The 20,341-nt window shown below is 50.5% G+C and overlaps 1 protein-coding gene across 2 annotated transcripts in view; it reads right to left on the minus strand.

Annotated features, from left to right (window-relative positions):
• The window catches only part of HHAT (hedgehog acyltransferase), a 185,781-nt gene that overhangs the window by 156,862 nt on the left and 8,578 nt on the right, over window positions 1-20,341 (minus strand). For both annotated transcript variants that reach the window (XM_028152257.2, XM_028152258.2), the window contains exons 2-3: window positions 7,288-7,420; window positions 1,342-1,409 (exon numbers count right to left, since the gene is read on the minus strand). In XM_028152257.2, coding sequence (XP_028008058.1) covers window positions 1,342-1,409; window positions 7,288-7,378 — 159 coding nt within the window. In that variant the 5' untranslated portion in view covers window positions 7,379-7,420. The remainder of the gene's footprint in view (window positions 1-1,341; window positions 1,410-7,287; window positions 7,421-20,341) is intronic.

The following is a 20,341-nucleotide window of genomic DNA, read 5'->3' on the forward strand; positions in this document are numbered from 1 at the left end:
AATGTTTTTTAAAGAGAATTTACAAATGAAAGGAGTGGTGTTCAACATATGCGGTGGGTTCGGAATTTTCTCCAGCTCCAACACCCTCCTAAGGACGAGGCTGGAGAACCCTCGGAGCTTCAGGGACACTTGGAGGCAGGAAGGAAGGATTTCCTATGTAGTAGTTGCCAACAGTTGCTGTAGGGAAGTCTGGGGCCACATTTCATCCTAATGGATATGGCGGGGTCAGGAGAAAGTGCCTGAGCTTTGCGAGGATGAAATTTGTACCCACTGATAAGGTTAGACCCGTGGTCGGCAAACTGCGGCTACGAGCCGCATGCAGCTCTTTGGCCCCTTGAGTTTTTAGCAAAGGCCAGCTTAGGAGTACCCTAATCCTATATAATAAAGAGGTAATATGCAAATTGACCATCACTCCAACATACAAGATGGCCATCCCCATGTGGTCCAAGATGGCCACCCCCATGTGGACACAAGATGGCTGCCACAAGATGGCCAGCAGGGGAGGGCAGTTAGGAGGGACCAGGCCTGCAGGGGAGGGCAGTTAGGGGTGACTGGGCTGGCAGAGGAGGGCAGTTGGGGGCGACCAGGCCTGCAGGGGAGGGCAGTTGGAGGGGACCAGGTCAGCAGGGGAGGGCAGTTGGAGAGGACCAGGCCTGCAGGGAAGGGCAGTTGGGGGGGACCAGGCCTGGAGGGGAGAGTAGTTAGGGGTAATCAGGCCAGCAGGGGAGCAGTTAGAAGTCGATCAGGCTGGCAGGGGAGTGGTTAGGGGGTGATCAGGCTGGCAGGCAGAGCGGATGGGGGCAATCAGGCAGGCAGGCAGGCGAGCAGTTGGAAGGCAGCAGTCCTGGATTATGAGAGGGATGTCCGACTGCCTGTTTAGGCCCCATCCCAGTCGGACATCCCTCGAAGAGTCCCAGATTGGAGAGGGTGCAGGCTGGGCTGAAGGACACCCCTGCCCTGTGCATGAATTTCATGCACCGGGCCTCTAGTTAAGTTAATAACAATGTACCTACCTATATAGTTTAAGTTTAAAAAATTTGGCTCTCAAAAGAAATTTCAATCGTTGTACTGTTGATATTTGGCTCTGTTGACTAATGAGTTTGCCGACCACTGGGTTAGACAATCAGATTTCTGGAGTCTTGAGAAGAAAACAGGAAGATAAAGATCCTGGAGAATTCTTTATCCAACACGGTACTCATACCTTTCACAGCACGTAGGAAAGATACCTGATTCCCAAGTGCTGATGAATACTCTACCTGGGTCAGTGCCAAGGCAAAAGTGATGCAAAATACTGAACCCGGTTTGAACACTGAGAAGGCTTATCCTTTAGCCACTCTATACCTTCTTGAATCCTCCAAGCAACGTGCCAATCGCCAGGTCAAATTCTTGGTCCAATTGCTCTTCATGTTCTGACAAGAAAAACGGTGGCCATTAGTTCCAAATCCAAATGAAACTGGTTGGTTTCATAGCAGAGGCATTAAGAGAAACTGGAACGAGTTCTGGAAAAGCCGCCTGTGGACTGAGCTACGGGCATGGAAACGTCACGCTCCTGGATCCTCCGCTCCAGTTTTCTGTGAGCTGAGTTCCTGGAAATCCGTGGTGGGGCTGCTGGAAATGTCCCCTCCACCTGGAATAGGCCCACAAAGGGAGAGGTGTCCAGAGAGAAAGCTTCCAGCACAGGGACCCCCCAGGAGGGGTTAATGCAGATGCCCCACTTGTTCAGGTGGTGAAATATTTTTATATACAGTTTTTCAATCCTCACTGGCAGATATGTTTTTATTGATTTTAAAGAGGAAGGGAGAGGGGGGAGAGAGAGAGAGAAAGAAACATCTGTGTGAGAGAGGAACATTGATCAGTTGCCTCCCACATGTGCCCCCAATGGGGATCGAACCCACAACATGGGTATGTGCTCAGACCGGGAATAGAACCCACAACCTTTCAGTGCATAGGATGATGCCCCAGCCAACTGAGCCCTACCGACCAGGGCAAAAAAAACATTTTTTTTAACAGATCATTCCACAGTGATGGTGAGCAAGGCCTCATGATGTGGGACAATGCTAACAAGATTATAACATGGAATCGTATAATAGTAATAAGTATGTTTATAAGGCAAACAGTACAACTGATATAAAACGAAATATAATAAAATCTTCACTCAAATGCGTTTTGAGAGTATATAATAACCAGGCAGGGTGTGAGATACTAGGAATGAAACAGAAGAAGAAGACTGGCATGTATTTTGCCCTCCTGGGGCTTACTGTACACGAGGTAAGAAAGACAAATGAATAATAAAAAATTACAGTAGTGCTGATGAGTGCCATGATACAGGAATAAGGAGGTGGAGTTTGAGTTTGGGGTGCCTAGGTGATATACAGTAGGAAGCTGGATGGGTATGGGTGGTGCTCAAGAGGGCCCTGAGTTGAAGATAAAGACTCAGGAGACCTCAGTTATTATAAGGGTAGTGAGGAAGCCTCCAGAAAGACTGACATCACCCAAAAGACACAGAGTGCACAGACAAGAACGAGGAAAACCACTGCTACTGGACCAACAAAAGTACAAAAGGAGCTACCCAGGACACAGAAGACCAAAAGGAGCGACCCAGAACGATCACAGGAAAACCAGAACGAGTGTGCGACTCAGACGTAATCACGAAACGATGCTGGTCTAGAGTGGAACCAAGGGGCAGATTCACACACACTAGATGCAAACAGCAGGCCCAACCTCAAGCCAAAGGCAACACTGCCCCAGGAACGACAGAAAAGGGAGGGGTACGGAGCACTGGGCCGGGGTACCGCGTGGCACAGCTCTGCCACACACACGGTATTCCCGGGTCCAGGAGGTGAGCTGGAGGTGTGGTTGCAGCAGGGCCCTGGTCCTTCCTGCTACAGCTGCACACATGCCACATTGTGTGTGTGCGCTGTGTGTGTGTGTGTGTGTGTGTGTGTGTGTCTGCGTGTGCACGTGCATGGGCGAACGTGCTGTGTCATGCACAAACTCAAGCCTGCAAACAAACAGCAAGACACTGCAATCCAACAAAGAAATACAGGAACCTCCCAATTCACTAAGGCAAACTGGGTGGAAAACCTCTCTGCTTCTTGTCTTTTTGGTTTTGGCTTCACTTTCATACACTGAGAAATCTCCAGAAACATCAGGATTATAAAGAACTGAAACAAGGCAGAAACTGAGTTCTTTTTTTCCTCCTTTTTAAAAAGAGTACATTCAGAAGCAGTGAAATTTACCTGCTAAGCACCAGATATCCTGAAGCTGGAGCACACCGCCCTCTAGTGGGAAAAAGGAGTTCTGTGCAGTCTGGAGAATTATGACGAGATCCTGTCCAGCAGGGGCGCTGTCCTACTGAAATACTATCTCATACACATTGATAATTTTAAAGTTTCTAGTAGCCACATTTTTTAAAGTTTTTAAAAATTGAAATTAATTTAGTATATTTTAGTTATCTCTATCTATCCAAAACATTATTTCAACATGGACTCAGTATTAAACAACTATGGATGAGTTACTCTACATTCCTTTTTCTTACTCATTAATTCTTCAAAGTCCAATGTTCATGTTATCCCAACAGCACATCTCAACTGGAAGTGGCCACATTTCAAATGCTCATTAGTCACGTGTCTAATGACTACAGCAATGGACAACATAGCTCTAGAACTAAATCCCCCTCACGCTTTGGAAAAACGTCTACAAATCACCCTCGTCTGACTTCTTGACTCAAACAAATGCCATACAACACACATGTAAAATTGCAATGTAAATCCATTCACAACCCCTTAGGAAATCAATGACTTAAGTTGGCCCAAAATGCTTTGCTACAGAATTCGGTTGACATGGGAGAATGGAAGCTGAGACTTGTAGCAGGAGCTCCTTCTCCGAGGAGCCAAGGCCCTCAGAACTTCTCTCATTATACCTTCTAGGTAGGCATCCCATGCTCTCACTCTTTGGGCGAGAACAGTTTTCATCGTAAGCCACAGTTTACACTCAAGCGGGAGGAGCCTTCTCTGCCTGCGAAATTTTCTCCCCACCACACAGGCCTGACTGTAGGCGCCCTGGTCCCATTTTCCCATAATGCAGTGCTGCACCAAAGCGCCTGAGCGCATAGAAATGAGAACAGTTTCTGCTGATGAGCCCTCCTGACTAAATTAGCTGTTGATTCTCCTCTCTCCCACCACCACCCAACAAAAGGATACATCAAAACCCCACCCTACCTACTGAGTGAGAGAATTTGCATTTTAATCACTGCCACTGGGCTCGGGTGGTGAACCATTTACTTAAAAGCTCTAACTAACCTTCCCCTTTCACCCTCAACACTTTGGTGGGAAATCAGTGCTGGGGTGGGGCAGGGGCAATTGGAGGGCAGGATCAGTGACAGGGGAGGAGGGCATCACACACTCACATGCCCTCCTGTGATACAAGCCACCGCCAGGGAGTAGCAACCCAATCCAACCCAATCGTGACTTAATGCATCCTGCTGCTTCTACGCATTTGAACATTCTAATCAGCTCCTACTGGTTCTTTAGTTTTCTAGGGAGCCTGCGGGTATAGAAGACTGTGTAGTAAATGAGAGTAGAGAGAGGGAGCAGGAAAATGGGCTTCTAAAGATGAGATAACTGAGTGGTAAGAAACTCTCAAATATTCCCATAGAATATCACGTAGAAGAGGGATGACAAGGCGCTGGTTTTCCCACAACATTCTTGAGGTGTGCGGGCTCCTTCTCTCCCGTCTCCCACTCAGGGAATGCAAAAGTGATTTAGAAATCCCCCAAGTAAAAGGGAACCATATATGTAAGTAGGATGCAAGGCAATAAGGGACGCAAAAGGTCTCAAACCTCCGGACAGGGCTGCTCTTCTGGGACTCACCTAAGGAATTCTGGTTCTGTCCAGGCAGATTGCCTGGCGGGGAGAGGGGGTCAGGGGGAGGGGCATTAGCGTGGGAGTCCTGAAGCTCCCAGGAGGGGAAGAGGCCGTAGACTGAGTTGGAAATGATCCAGCAGAGAGGAAGTCGTAAGCTCTCTACACATTCTTTGTATTTGATGGAACATGGAGCAAGGGCTGGGGGAGCAGGGAGTGAGGAGCGGTGGAGTCTAACACTATGGTTGCCTTTAAATGCCCTACAGCCAGGCCCTGGCCCAGGTCATTGTGGGAGCTTTATTGAAAGCATTAGAAAGCAGAGTCCCTGAAGGCAGACACTCCCTTGAGGACCAGTGGACAAGAGAGGAAAGCCGCCAATGCAAGCCCGAGAGGAAGGGGTGGGCTGCCAGACTTGGAATCCCAGGAGGAAAGTGACCCTGGCCACCGCCAACAAGGGAAACAGGGTCAAGTGTGTGGACGAAAGGGGCCACATGCTGACCTGACAAGCTCAGGGAAGGCCTGCATGGCGGTCTTGCAAACTCAGAGACCTAAAGTAGCCACAAAGGTTGGTCTGAAATTAAACTTTAACTAAAAGCAGTGATGGTGGGCAGTTACATCCTAGGCCGGTATCTTCACTGACGAGGTCAACCTTTACCTTAACTGAGCCTATCTGTCTTTTTGCATCTACCATAACATACCCTTGAAACGTCTGGGTAACTTGTAACTTCCCTATTTCTGGAGCCCCTGGGGCACAACCAAATGTGGTGGGCGCCAGGACAGATACCACAAATTCCTTCATTATCATGTTAGTTGTTCCTGCACCCACCTAACTATGTGTCCATCATTTTACTTTTTATCCAATCCCAGGGGTTCCCCCCACCACCACCGCTTTGCTTTATCCCACCTCCTTAATCTATCACCAATGAATTTCATGTAACCCACCTATGTCCCTCCTTTGATTGCAATGTATAAATACAAATGTAACCCGCCATTCTCAGGAGCATTATCTCAATTCGTTGAGGTTCTGCTTCCTGGCATATGTCGACAGTTTGGCTCAAATAAACTCACAAAAATTCTTTACAGGTTTCAATGTTTTTTTACGTTAACAAGTGTAACATGAAGTACCATCACACTGGTCACCAGAGCTCGGCTGGCCGTCAAGGCAGTCTGTCCCGTGCTGGACTCCTGCAGGGGCTGTGCACCGGGTCCCTTCACAGAGGACAGCAAACTGAAGGGCCCCAGGTGGCCCAACCCGGTCAGCCAGCTCACCTGGTTCCCAGGCCAAGGTCATCTACTCAAGGACAGGACCCTGAACTGCACCCCCGGCCCCTGCCCCAGTCTCTGCACCCAAGCCCACGGCCTTGAGAGGGACATATGCAGAATGGGAGAAAAGTCAATCCTGGTGATGCATAAGGAGGGGGAGGCTGAGGGCCGCGGACTCCCAGCTGTGCTTCCCAAACCCTACCTTTGCCATTTTAAATGACCACAGCTACAGATTCACCTGCCTTAAGAGCGAGCTGAGCTCCGACCCCTCCACCGAATGTATAAGATCCTTCACACTCTATCCCTCCTTTGGGATCTAAGCTCAACCTTTGCCCCTCTCCCTTTGCACTCTACACTCCAGTCCTAGTGAGTGGTTTGCAGTTCCCAAATCATGCTGTGTTTTCTCACACCCTCGTCCACTTGCCTGCAAACTCCCCTCTGTCCACAGACCCTCTGCCCCTCTCCTACGGCTGACTCCTGGTCTTCCTTAAGGCACGGCTTCCCATCGCCTCTAGGAAACTGTCGCCGACTACGGACGAGACCACTCATGGTGCCTCCAAAATTCTTTCTTGCACAGTATGGGGAGTTTTAAGCAGCACATGCTGGTATTTCCCCGCCTCCCGGTTGTGGCCACAGAACTCAGTTCTGGCCAGCTGGGTGTGAGAAGTGACAAGGTGCCCTTAAAGGAAAGGAGGGTCCTCAATCCCCATCCAGTGGGCGGGAATGTGGACTTGATGATGATTCCTCTCCAAAATACACACAAGAGCACTAAAGGCAGCGGAGCGAGAAGAGGGAAGGAGCCTGGGCCTCCAACACCATGGGCTGCCTCCAGGTGTCTGCAAGGAGGGATGGTGACAGTGAAATGTCAGAAGTTACTGCAAATTATGAATGCAAATCCCCACCACCACCTCCTGCCTTCAAGAGCCATTGAATGAAACCCTCCTATTATAAAAGACTAGCCACAGGATCAGCTAAGCCATCCAAGATTAGGGTGGGACACTCCACTGACTCATTGATTCAAACTGTCCAAGAGAGGAAAGCAAAGGGGGTGGGGGGCCCACGACATCCCAGGAGCACGAGGTCATCTTCCCGGATCTCCCACCTCCGAGCGCTCCCTGCCACCTTCCTTTCCGGATACAAGTTCAGGAAAGCCGGGCCTTACCTCGGGAGGTTTTGTAAACCTCATAGAAAGAATAGAAGTGGAAGCCCAGTGAAGCAAGCAGGTAAAGAGACAGCTCCCATCGGGGCAGCATTGCTTCTTGTGTCACAGGTCCTGATGCCCACGCTGAGAGTTTCTGGACAGAGAAACAGAAATAAAAACATTAAGCCATGGACGTGACACTCAAGAACGGCATGTTAACACCAGTCAGCTCAGTCGTTCTCTGCCAGGGACCCATCGCTGTGCAAGGTGACACCGATATAACCCCAGTGAAGCCTCCTGCGGCCAGTTACCTTAGACCAGTGGTCGGCAAACTCATTAGTCAACAAAGCCAGATATCAACAGTACAACGACTGAAATTTCCTTTGAGAGCCAAATTTTTTAAACTTAAACTATATAGGTAAGTACATTGTTATTAACTTAATTAGGGTACTCCTAAGCTGGCCTTTGCTAAAAACTCAAGGGGCCAAAGAGCCGCATGTAGCTCGCGAGCCGCAGTTTGCCGACCCCTGCCTTACACACACACACGCACACACACACACACACACACACACACACACACACGCCCACGTGGGCAGGCAGGTCTTTCCCTCTGAGCTCCTGCAGCCCCATCTCCCTCCCGTCACTGTGTACACCACACAGTTCCGTCCTCATTGCCTGACACACCTGTCTGTCCCCGGGGAGTGGACCTCTGGGGAGCAGGGACCCTGGTCTCTGAGTCCCCAGCACCTAGCACAGGGCGTGCGATGTAGCCAGAAGGGAGTATAAGTAGCTCCACGAATTAAAAAATGGCTTCAAAAGCCTGAACAAAAGACAAGCACAATCATCTCCGACCTCTTCTCGGCCACAAGCTGTCACCTCCTCGTTCTCCCCTCCCCAGGTCATCCCGCAGCTGTTCATAAGGTGGGTTCGGGGCAACTGCTCTGTCTTCCATCTCCTCTGAAAGGGAGGCTCAGGACATAACCCAGGCCGCTGTGGCCGGCTGCTGGTCGCCCACCCGCCACATCCAGTCTCCCTCCTCACACATAACTGCGTGTGTTTTTGTTTTGTTTTGTTTTTTTAAAAAATATATTTTATTGATTTTTTACAGAGAGGTAGGGAGAGGGATAGAGAGCTAGAAACATCGATGAGAGAGAAACATCGACCAGCTGCCTCCTGCACACCCCCTACTGGGGATGTGCCCGCAACCGAGGTACATGCCCTTGACCGGAATCGAACCTGGGACCTTTCAGTCCGCAGGCCGACGCTCCATCCACTGAGCCAAACCGGTTTCGGCGATAACTGCGTTTTCTATCTGAACACGTAGATGCTGAGCTCCGCTCTGTCCTGTAGCCCCGTGTGCACACGTGAAGAGTTCTGGCTGTGAGGCTGTGGTCATATCCTTCCTGCTGGGGGGAGCTGGAACAGCCACCACGTGGGAACACCAAATAGAGGCGCCCCGGTCCCTGACTCAACCTACCACCCCACGGCCAGAGCTCCCCGGGTCTCTTAAAACCGGACTGTCACGTGGAAGAGGAATGCACTTCTAGGCTGTGGAAGTCTCAGTTAGTCTAGATCTCTCTGGGTGGCAGCCATGTCTGCCTTCCAGTAAGAGGGCAGGTGATGGACAGTTCGGCCCTAAAATCCTGCAGATTAAATGATCAGTTCCCAAGCAACAAAGCGCCAGCTAAGTGTAATCCTTTTACAGCCCTCGTCATTTTCCTAACACCTCTCAAACATGTTCCATCGTGGGTGCCAAATTAAATGAAGGGCGAATCTCGTCCCCGGGTCCGGGTGAGGCCATGTGTCCCTGGATCCGGGTGAGGCTGGGTCCCGGGTCCGGGTGAGTCCACGCGCCCCTGGGTCTGGGAGAGGCCACGCGCCCCTGGGTCCGGGTGAGGCCATGTGTCCCTGGATCCGGGTGAGGCCTCGAGCACCTAGGTCCGGGTGAGGCCACGCGCCCCTGGGTCTGGGAGAGGCCACGCGCCCCTTGGGTCTGGGTGAGGCCACGTGCCCCTGAGTCCGGGTGAAGCCGTGCCCATGGGTCCGGCCGAGACCAAACCAGAGGGAGTCGGACCTCCGTTACCACCATTTGTCCACCATCCAGAGCTGAGGGGTCAGTGCTGACATGTACACATGAGGAACTGGTGGACATTGAAATTGGGTCTCAAAGGAACTGTTGGTCCAGAAGGAGGCTCGCTGCAGACTGATTCATTTGCCTGTCAGCATAACTATTATTACTCGTCTCACATTCAGTTCTTATGGGTGTATCTCTGGTGACACATGATCTCGCTCATCTAGGGGAAATGATGAACAACATGGACTGATGAACAAGAACAGAACCAGAAACAAGGAGGCATCGATCGAACTATCAGGCCTCAGAGGGAGGATAGGGGAGGTTGGGGGGAGGGGGGAGAGATCAACCAAAGGACTTGTGTGCATGCATATGAGCCTATCCAACGGTTAAGTTCAACTGGGGGTTGGGGCATCCGTGGGGAGGGGTGTGGGATGGGAATGGGGGGATGAGGACAAATATGTGACACCTTAATCAATAAAGAAATTAAAAAAATAAAAAAATAAATGAATAAATAAATAAATGAAGGGCGAATCTGAAGCCCCAAGCAAGCGAGCACTTTTAATATATGACAATAATGCCAACAATCAGAATTCACCCGTTATTTCCTTTTCCCAGCAGCCTGGTGCAGTAGGTGGAGCGAGGGAGGGAGGCGTTTCACAGATGACCAGTGTGAAACAGGTGAGATCCCACAGTCAGAAACAACTGAGCCCCAGTTCAAACCCAGTTCTTGGGACCACCGGGCCCCCACCGGCCCCCGAGCCAGGATGTTCAAGGAGATACTGGTCCTTAGAGCCTGGCCCAGCGTCTGCCACACACACACACACACACACACACACACACACACACACCTTTCTTCAGGCTGAGGGCACAGAACAGGGAGGGATGTGAACTCGGGCTTTCATAAAATGCGAGGTCAGAAGTCAGTGAGAGAGCCCTGAAGGCCAGTTCGGTCTGGCTTTCTCCTGCAACCTGAGACCCAAAGGCACACACTCCGGCTCTCTCACCCCCCCCCCCCCCCCCAGCTCCCGAATTCCTTGCACTTCAACAACGCCTCCTCCGGTCCCCCTGCTGCTTTGCAGAACCACTTCTACTTCAAACACTTCAGGTCACTCTGTTTTTAAATACCTGGCGTCTCCTAGAATATCTCAACATTTCCTTCTGGAACTTCGTAGAAATAGAGGAGCCTTTCCTTCAGCGGGAAGTTAACCTTTGAACATAAATACTCTTGGAGACTGCAGGAACGTTCTAGAAGCCCTGCTCTTTAGGCTCTTTTCAAGGACACTCTTCTAGACACTCCATGCCTCTGCGTTAATGGTTTAACGGTCAGGGGAAAACTCCAGTGCTACAGCGTTTCCCTTTATGATGCAGCTTTAAGCTCCAGGTATACGTTTTGCAGAGCCCGACACAAAGATACACAGTAATGAGCAAAGACACATAGAAATGAGCAACCCAGCAGCAGCAGGGCTGTGTCCTCACTTATAAAATTGGGGACTGGACCTAATGACCTCCACCGGACAGCACGGTGGTGAACTCTGCATCCAGCAGACCTGTGGGGAGTCCAGGGTCTGCCTGCCGTTTCCTAGCTGAGGAACTTGACCGGGTCGCATCCTCCCAGGCGCCTTTCCTCAGAGGGCTGTTGAATGGGTGAAAGGTAAAATGCTTGTCCAGGGCCTGGCACGGGGCAAGCACTCGATAAACATCAGCTCCAGTCTGTCAGCGGGACCAGCTGGTGGATGTGATTCATTAGGAGCTTACCAAGCCAGAGCCCCGATGTTCTTCCGGAACGGATGACATCGAGCTGGCCTCCTGAGGGAGTGGCCGTCCCACCTGCTGCCAGGCCTCCTTCGGCACAGGGACACCCCCAGCACTCTCCCTGACGTCTGCTCCTCTCCCTCTTCCCACACGCAACCCAAGGCCATGGGATAGGCCGTCCTTGGGGGCCACTGGCGAGCTTTCTGCCCAGCCTCTCTTCCTCACCACCTCCCTTCTCGTCCCCAAAGGCCCTGTATGCAGCACTCCCACTTTTCTTGTTTGTCCCCCACACTTCCAGGAGACACCACCACCACCCAGACACCCACAGGTCCCTCTCCACAGACCGTTCTTCCTGACACCTCTCTTTTCTACTCTTTCCCACTTATCTCAAGAAAATGCCTCCCCTTCTCTATGCTCTCAGAAAGCGAATCAGAGTAGATATGTTTTAAAGAATGTAGTGACACAACAGGGTCAGAGAAAAGGAAAGTTGTGCATTTGGGAATACAGCTAGAACGTTTTAAAGATGTCCCTGGCCGGCCTGGCCGGCGTGGTTCAGTGGTTGAGCACTGACCTATGAACCAGCAGGTCACAGTTTGATTCCAGGTCAGGGCACAGGCCCCAGTTGCAGACTCCATCCCCAGTAGGGGGCGTGCAAGAGGCAGCCAATCAATGATTCTCTCTCATCATTGATGTTTCTATCTCTCTCTCTCTGAAATCAATAAAAGTATATTAAAAAAAAAATAAACACAGATGCCCCAGCCCATAAAGGTTCCCAAACACTTTCCCAGAAAATTCTCAAGTTTCTATTCTCATTCCCTTAACAAGCATGTTCTTCTTTAGGCACAAGCTGTCACGATGAAACCAGAGAGCCTTACTCAGACGTGTGAGTTAAGCTTCCCTCCTGCTCTTCATGCACAGGTTCAGTCCTGCAGAAACACTCTCAGCGAGTGGGTATCCGTGGACAGCCTAGAAGCGACCCATCATTTGTAACAGGACTTCTACAGGGAACAGCCCATCTGTAGCAGCACAGCCTGTGTTTAATGAGAGTCTACCTGAGCAATTGACATCAATGAGGCCGGAGGCGTAGATGTGAGAGTTGAGGAGGATGGCTGGAGGGTGGCTGGAGGGGGTCTAGAGACGTCTAGAACACGCCCACCTCAGTGGGGATACTGGTCAGGGCTGTGAAGAGTGAAAAACGTTGATGGTTTAGTGAAGAGAAAGTCAGAGCCAAGTGCCAGAGGGTCTGAAACATACATGACGACAAGTTTGGATCTGATCTCCTAAAGCAGAGGTCGGCAAACTGCGGCTTGCGAGCCACACGCAGCTCGCGAGCCGCGGTTTGCCACTCTGTTGACTAATGAGTTTGCCGACCACTGTCCTAAAGAAACAAACCTCAGGCTTGTGAGCTGGTGCGTTTCACTGATTGAGTGAAGCTCTGGGAAGAAGCCCTCTGACCCTGTGGTAGAGTCCAGAGATAGAGAGGTGGGTGGACTCAGGCCGCCAGTAGGAAGGGGAGAGGAAGTGCTGGAACCAGGCAGCACAGATGGGGAAAAATTAAGTTGCACCTGGCATCAAATCCAGGAGGCAGTAGGATTTTAAAAAATAAAATAAAGAAAGAATAGCCCAGCCGGCATGGCTCAGTGGTTGAGCGTCAACCTCTGAACTAGGAGGTCACCGGTTCAATTCCCGGTCAGGGCACATACCTGGGTTGTGGGCTAGAGGCAGCCGATTGAGGATTCTCTCTCATCACTGATGTTTTTCTCTCTCTCTCTCCCTCTCTCTTAAATCAATGAAAACTGAAAGAAAGAACATAAAACAGTAACTTCAACGCTGTAAGACTACAGTATCTCAAAGCTAAATATGATGGACAAGAGTGAGAAATCCGAGGCGAGTGAAGACAAAGACAGACTTCATTTACTACTGAGTGTTGGAAGGAAACTGTAGCGGCGGTTTCCCTGGGATCAAAGGGAAGGAGACCAGGCCGGAGTGACAGGGAACTTTCCCTTCCTCCATATTGGGTAGAAGGCCCGAAAAGCTGGGTGTTTCAAAAAGGTATTTATCTGAGGACTACAGAGCTCAGGGGGCCCACCGAATGAAATCTTGGGCATAAAATGGCAAGAATTTCTCAGCTCACAGGATACTTTCCTATACTGAAGGGACTTGCATCCATTTACGTTTACCTTGTCATTTAACACGCCACCTACTTGCAAAGACGCCGTCTACTCTAACCCGCACCAGGAGGGCCGTTAGCTGTCTCGGGAGCCAGAGCCCAGCTCAGAGAAAGGAAGCGATCTGCCCGAGCACACGGAGCAGAAACCAGAACCCAAGGTCCCCACGCCCACTCTCTTACAGCAGAAACTCTGTTCCTTAGTCTGGGCAGAAAAGCATAGCTCACTGTGCCAAAGCCGGAAATGTGCATAAACGTAACTCCTGTACGATGCTTTTTCCCCCAGCAGACGCCGTTATCATTTCAAAAGTTTGTCATCTTTATTTTTTAAAAATATATTTTTATTGATTTCAGAGAAGAAGAAGAGGGAGAGAGAGAGACAGAAACATCCATGATGGGAGAGATTCATGGATCGGCTGCCTCCTGCAAGTCCCTCACTGGGGCTCGAGCCCATAACCCGGGCATGTGCCCTTGACCGGAATCGAACCTGGGACCTTTCAGTTCTCAGGCTGACGCTCCATCCACTGAGCCTAACCCGCTAGGGCTGTCATCTTTATTTTTTGATGTGTGCAACAAATGGATTCCAATATTTCCATTTTAAATGTGTCCTGCGTCTCAATCCTGATTTCTAGCACTAACTGGGCTATCACCACACACCCACATGCACCAGGCCTTTAAAGCGATGCTCTCAGCATTAAGCCAACCACCCTTCTGATGACAGCATCATCTCACACTTCCACTAACTGACGCCCAATGTCCTAAACAGAAAATTTCCCCTACTGGGTTTTCTCCTACTTATTCCAGTAGCAGCTGTACTGTAATAAGTACTACTTACAGATTACCTATGCCGAGAGAGCACTTTGCAAGTATTATCTCATTTAATCTTCATAACAACTCTTTGAGGCTGGTCATTCTGGGATCTTCATTTAACACAAGAGAAAACCCAGGCCCAGAAAGGTCAAGAAACCTGTCCAAAGTCACACAGCGAGGACACAGCAGAGCTTAGGTTCATACGCACCAAGTCTAACTCCACAGCCTCCCCTCTGCCACCTCCCTCTTCTTATCGAGAGCACCAGGTTCATTTTTTTCCCAACATCTCTGGTGAAATCAATCCATCAGGAAAGTTGGAAGGTAACATGAGCTCCATAATTGCAAAAGAATTTGTTAAGTTACGTATAATTCAGATACCCCCTAAGAGGCAAAGAAAACTTGAAAAATCAACTAGATGTAATCCAAATGTACATGAAATACATAACTAGTACATTCCTTAAAAGGTTTACTGAAGACCAACTAAACCAAACCAGTCTAGCCTGGATATAAGAGGGGAACGTCAGCAATTACAAGGAGATAAGGGCCGAGTCAAACTGAAATCGTTCTAAATTTAGGAACAAATGAGCATCCTGGAAACCACAGAGTAATCAAAGCACAGGGGCACATGCCCACTGAATGACAGCGGCTTTGGAGAGAATGAAATATGGGGCAATATTCTAGCACATTTGAAACAACTGCTGAGACTTTTGCTCTTTTCCAGGGTCCAATTTAATGAAACAGGAGCCGATTCTGCAGAATATAAATTACACGACTTTCGCCAGAAAACCCAAGTCTAGACACAGCCTGTCTTCTAACATCCCAGTTTGCTCCAAACCCTATTAAAGCGTCTTATAAAGAGTCTAATTCTTCTGCCCACATAACACTAAGGGGAAACACTTCCCGACACCCAGAAGAAGGATTAGACAGATTGGAGAACTGGAACTGGGCAAAACGTTGATATATAGAATAGTTTAGAATACATACCATTACTTTCAATTATGCACCGAAATGTCATGTTCTATATCGCCGCATAGTAAGCCATCCCACCACAGTGGCTGAAAACAGAGAGCTGTTCCTCCTGATGAGTCTGTGGGGTGGCGATCTAGGCAGTTCTGCGGATCTCACCTGGCACCACTCATATGACTAAGTCACCACATGCTCAAAGGGGGCTGGGGTGGCGGCGGGCCAAGATGGCCTCGCACACACACATCTGGCACTTGGCTGCTAGCTGCCTCGCTTTGCCTCCACGCGGGCACTCATCCTCCAGGAGGCTAGCCCCCTTCTCAGCGTGGTGACCCCAGGGTTTCAGAAGAACAAAGGCAAGAGGTGCAAGGTCGCTTAGGACCAGGCTTCAGAATCCACAGAACATTGTATTGGTCAAAGCAAATCAAAAGGCCAGCCCAGACTCAAGAAGGAGGAGAGCACAGACGCCATCTCTTATGGAGGAGCAGCAGGGCCCTTTAAAAGGGGGCGGGGACATGGCCTACCACAGCAGAATGTCAGAGTTCCTAATAAATGAAATCTGGAAGGTTAGTGGGAAAAATACATTTCACAAAGGATCTTTATTATATAAAATGTCAAAAGGCAGAGAGAGAGAGAGAGAGAGAGAGAGAGAGAGAGAGAGAGAGAGAGAGAGAGAGAGAGAATGGAAAAAATAATTATGCTCCCAAATCAGGATTTCAAAATCAGCGGGGACCTTATCGTCATCTGGTCTAATCTCCAGCCGGTTTGGAAATTCCACTTACAATAGCCTACTGGACCATTTCCAGTAACATTACAAAGGCAGGGAAACTCTGCACCTAAGCAGTTCTGATTGTTATCCTGTTTTTCTCTTTAAACTAACTCCAAATCTGGCCTCTATTTCTAAAAAACCTTCTGCCTCTAATCCTATTGTACCTTCTGGAACTAAAGGCAGGATAATGTGATGGTTTAGACCAGGCGTCCTCAAACTACGGCCCGCGGGCCACATGCAGGTGTTTTTGCTGTTTTGTTTTTTTACTTCAAAATGAGATATGTGCAGTGTGCATAGGAATTTGTTCATAGTTTTTTTTAAAACTATAGTCCGGCCCTACAACGGTCTGAGGGACAGTGAACTGGCCCCCTGTTTTAAAAGTTTGAGGACCCCCGGTTTAGACTGACATTGGAGTCAGAATGCCAAAGTCTGAACCCCCAGCTTTGCTACTTTCTAGCTGTGTGCCCCAGGTCAATTCGCATAACCTCTCTGTGCCTCAATTTCCTCATCTGTGAAAAGGGAAAATAGCAACTCGCAGATCATTGCTATGAGAATTAATGAGTTTACAAAATAACACAACAGTGCCTTGGGCATAGTAAGCTATGAAATGCTTATTCTTGTTTTTTATATATTTCATTGATTTTTTTTACAGAGAGGAAGGGAGAGGGATAGAGAGCCAGAAACATTGAGAGAGAAACATCAATCATTGCCTCCTGCACACAACTGGGGATGTGCCCGCAACCAAGGTACATGCCTTGACCGGAATCGAACCTGGGACCTTTCAGTCCGCAGACCGCTCTATCCACTGAGCCAAACCGGTTTCGGCAGAAATTTATTCTTGTTCTAAATATTATTAATTTTTACTAAAAAGGCTTAATAATACTCGTTCAAATATTGGAAGACAATTAATGCCACCCTCTCCATCCCAAGGCCTCTTCCTGGACAAAATCCATGAGTTCCTTCAACCACTTTTTCCATGACTTGGTTCCCAGACCCTTCACCATTCTGTCAGCTGTCCCTCTATCATACAGGCACTTAGAGCTGAACCCCGAACTCCAGATGTGGCAGAATGAGAGGAGGGTAAGACCTCACTTCTCTATTTTCAGAAACGATATTTCAAATAATAACGTCGCAGACTAACTTCTTCAACAAATTATCAATGAGCTCTTACTGAGCATCAAGAACTGTGCTATTTATGAAGATAAGACGACATAAAAGTCCCATCTGAGTTACCCCCAAATATGGCTCCCCAGAGATTTCCATGTGCGGATCCCCGGGACCTGTGAATATATTACCATACACGGCAAAGGGACTTTGCAGATGCGATGAAGGTAAAGATCTTGAGATGGAGACGTGGGCCCAGTACAGCCACAAGGCAGGGAGGGAGGAGGGTCAGAAGCAGAGGAGATGTGATGACGGGAGCAGAGGCCAGAGTGATGGGCTCTGAGGATGGAGGAAGGGCCCGGGAACAAAGGGCTGGAGAAGGCACCAGAAAGCAACAACAAAACAGATTCTCCCCAGAAGGAATGCAGCCTGCAGAGCCACTTGGACTTCGGACCTCCAGAGCTGTCAGATACATTTGTGTTGTTTTCAGCCACTAAGTCTGTGGTCATTTGTTAGGAAGCAATAGGAAACTAACATACCGTCCCTGCCTGAAAGGTTCTGTATAAAACATCAGACTATTTTAATCCAATTGTCATAAAGTTAAATTGCAAGAAAAATACACCTGAAAACAAAATTTTGTATTTAGTTTTTACCTTAGCTTTTTTTTTTTTTTTTTGGCGTTTACTTCACACTGATATTAATCTTCACGTTCAACATCACTCTAAGTCTTTTTATATGAACTGCCCTTAAGCCAGACGTGTGCTGTGAGAGACTGGCAATAAGGAGGCTGTTTTATAAATCCCTAACTCAGAAAAGCTACTGATGTGGTATTGTACGCTTTCCTCTGAAAATTCTCATTTATTTTAAACCTTTTTCATCACCAACAATCATGCCTGTCACATCTTACACTCCCCAGATTAGGGGTGTCTGAGTGAACCAAATATTTCATAATATTTTAAGTAAAGTTTGTATTAAAATATACTTAAAGAAAAAAATGTAATGGTTTTGAAAAGTGGACTCATTCCAGTAATTACCACTCAGATAAAAAAAAAAAAGTAAATGCCTCAGAGGCCCCTTCTGTCCTTTCCTTTTTTTTTTTTTTTTTTTTTAGATCTCAGTTTATTTATTTATTTATTTTTTTAAATTTCTTTATTGATTAAGGTGTCACATATTTGTCCTCATCCCCCCATTCCCATCCCACCCCTCTCCCCACGCATGCCCCAATCCCCTGTTGAACTTAACCGTTGGATAGGCTTATATGCATGCATACAGGTCCTTTGGTTGAACTCTCCCCCTCCCCCCCACCCTCCCCCTACCCTCCCCTATCCTCCCTCTGAGGCCCGATAGTCCGATCGATGCCTCCTTGCTTCTGGTTCTGTTCTTGTTCCTCAGTCTATGTTGTTCATCCTTTCCCCTAGATGAGCGAGATCATATGTCACTAGATATATACTAATAAGAACTGAATGTGAGACGAGCAATAATAGTTATGCTGACAGGCAAATGAATCAATCTGTAGCGAGCTTCCCCCTGGACCAACAGTTCTTTTGAGACCCAATTTCAATGTCCAGTAGTTCCTTATGTGTACATGTCAGCACTGACCCCTCAGCTCTGGATGGTGGACAAATGGTGGTAATGGAGGTCCGACTCCCTCTGGTTTGGTCTTGGCCGAACCCAGGGGCACGGCGTCACCCGGACTAAGGGGCACGTGGCCTCACCCATACCCAAGGGGCGCGTGGTCTCACCCGGGCCTGGGACCCAGCCTCACCCGGATGGATCCAGGGGCGCACGGCCTCACCCGGACCCAGGATCTGGCTTCACCCGTACCCAGGGACGCTTGGCCTCTCCCAGACCCAGGGGCACGTGGCCTCACCCGGGCCTAGGTGCACGAGGCCTCATCCGGATCCAGGGACACATGGTCGCACCCGGACCCAGGGACGCTTGGCCTCTCCCAGACCCAGGGCCACTTGGGCCCACCCGGGCCTAGGTGCACGTGGCCTCACCCGGATCCAGGGACACATGGTCTCACCCGGACCCAGGGATGCTTGGCCTCTCCCAGACCCAGGGCCACTTGGGCTCACCCGGGCCTAGGTGCACGAGGCCTCACCCGGATCCAGGGACACATGGTCTCACCCGGACCGAGGAACGCTTGGCCTCTCCCAGACCCAGGGCCACTTGGGCTCACCCGGGCCTAGGTGCACGAGGCCTCACCCGGATCCAGGGACACATGGTCTCACCCGGACCCAGGGACGCTTGGCCTCTCCCAGACCCAGGGCCACTTGGGCTCACCCGGGCCTAGGTGCACGAGGCCTCATCCGGATCCAGGGACACATGGTCGCACCCGGACCCAGGGACGCTTGGCCTCTCCCAGACCCAGGGCCACTTGGGCTCACCCGGGCCTAGGTGCACGCGGCCTCACCCGGATCCAGGGACACATGGTCTCACCCGGACCCAGGGACGCTTGGCCTCTCCCAGACCCAGGGCCACTTGGGCTCACCCGGGCCTAGGTGCACGAGGCCTCATCCGGATCCAGGGACACATGGTCGCACCCGGACCCAGGGACGCTTGGCCTCTCCCAGACCCAGGGCCACTTGGGCTCACCCGGGCCTAGGTGCACGCTGCCTCACCCGGATCCAGGGACACATGGTCTCACCCGGACCCAGGGATGCTTGGCCTCTCCCAGACCCAGGGCCACTTGGGCTCACCCGGGCCTAAGTGCACGAGGCCTCACCCGGATCCAGGGACACATGGTCTCACCCGGACCGAGGGACGCTTGGCCTCTCCCAGACCCAGGGCCACTAGGGCTCACCCGGGCCTAGGTGCACGAGGCCTCACCTGGATCCTGGGACACATGGTCTCACCCGGACCCAGGGACGCTTGGCCTCTCCCAGACCCAGGGCCACTTGGGCTCACCCGGGCCTAGGTGCACGAGGCCTCTTCCGGATCCAGGGACACATGGTCGCACCCGGACCCGGGGACGCTTGGCCTCTCCCAGACCCAGGGCCACTTGGGCTCACCCGGGCCTAGGTGCACGCGGCCTCACCCGGATCCAGGGACACATGGTCTCACCCGGACCGAGGGACGCTTGGCCTCTCCCAGACCCAGGGCCACTTGGGCTCACCCGGGCCTAGGTGCACGAGGCCTCACCCAGATCCTGGGACACATGGTCTCACCCGGACCCAGGGACGCTTGGCCTCTCCCAGACCCAGGGCCACTTGGGCTCACCCGGGCCTAGGTGCACGAGGCCTCATTCGGATCCAGGGATGCATGGTCTCACCCGGACCCAGGGACGCTTGGCCTCTCCCAGACCCAGGGGCACGTGGCCTCACCCGGGCCTAGGTGCACGAGGCCTCAGCCGGATCCAGGGACACATGGTCTCACCCGGACCCAGGGACGCTTGGCCTCTTCCAGACCCAGGGCCACTTGGGCTCACCCGGGC

Source organism: Eptesicus fuscus, chromosome 22 (genome assembly GCF_027574615.1).
Source record: "Eptesicus fuscus isolate TK198812 chromosome 22, DD_ASM_mEF_20220401, whole genome shotgun sequence".
NCBI classification, from domain to species: domain Eukaryota; kingdom Metazoa; phylum Chordata; class Mammalia; order Chiroptera; family Vespertilionidae; genus Eptesicus; species Eptesicus fuscus.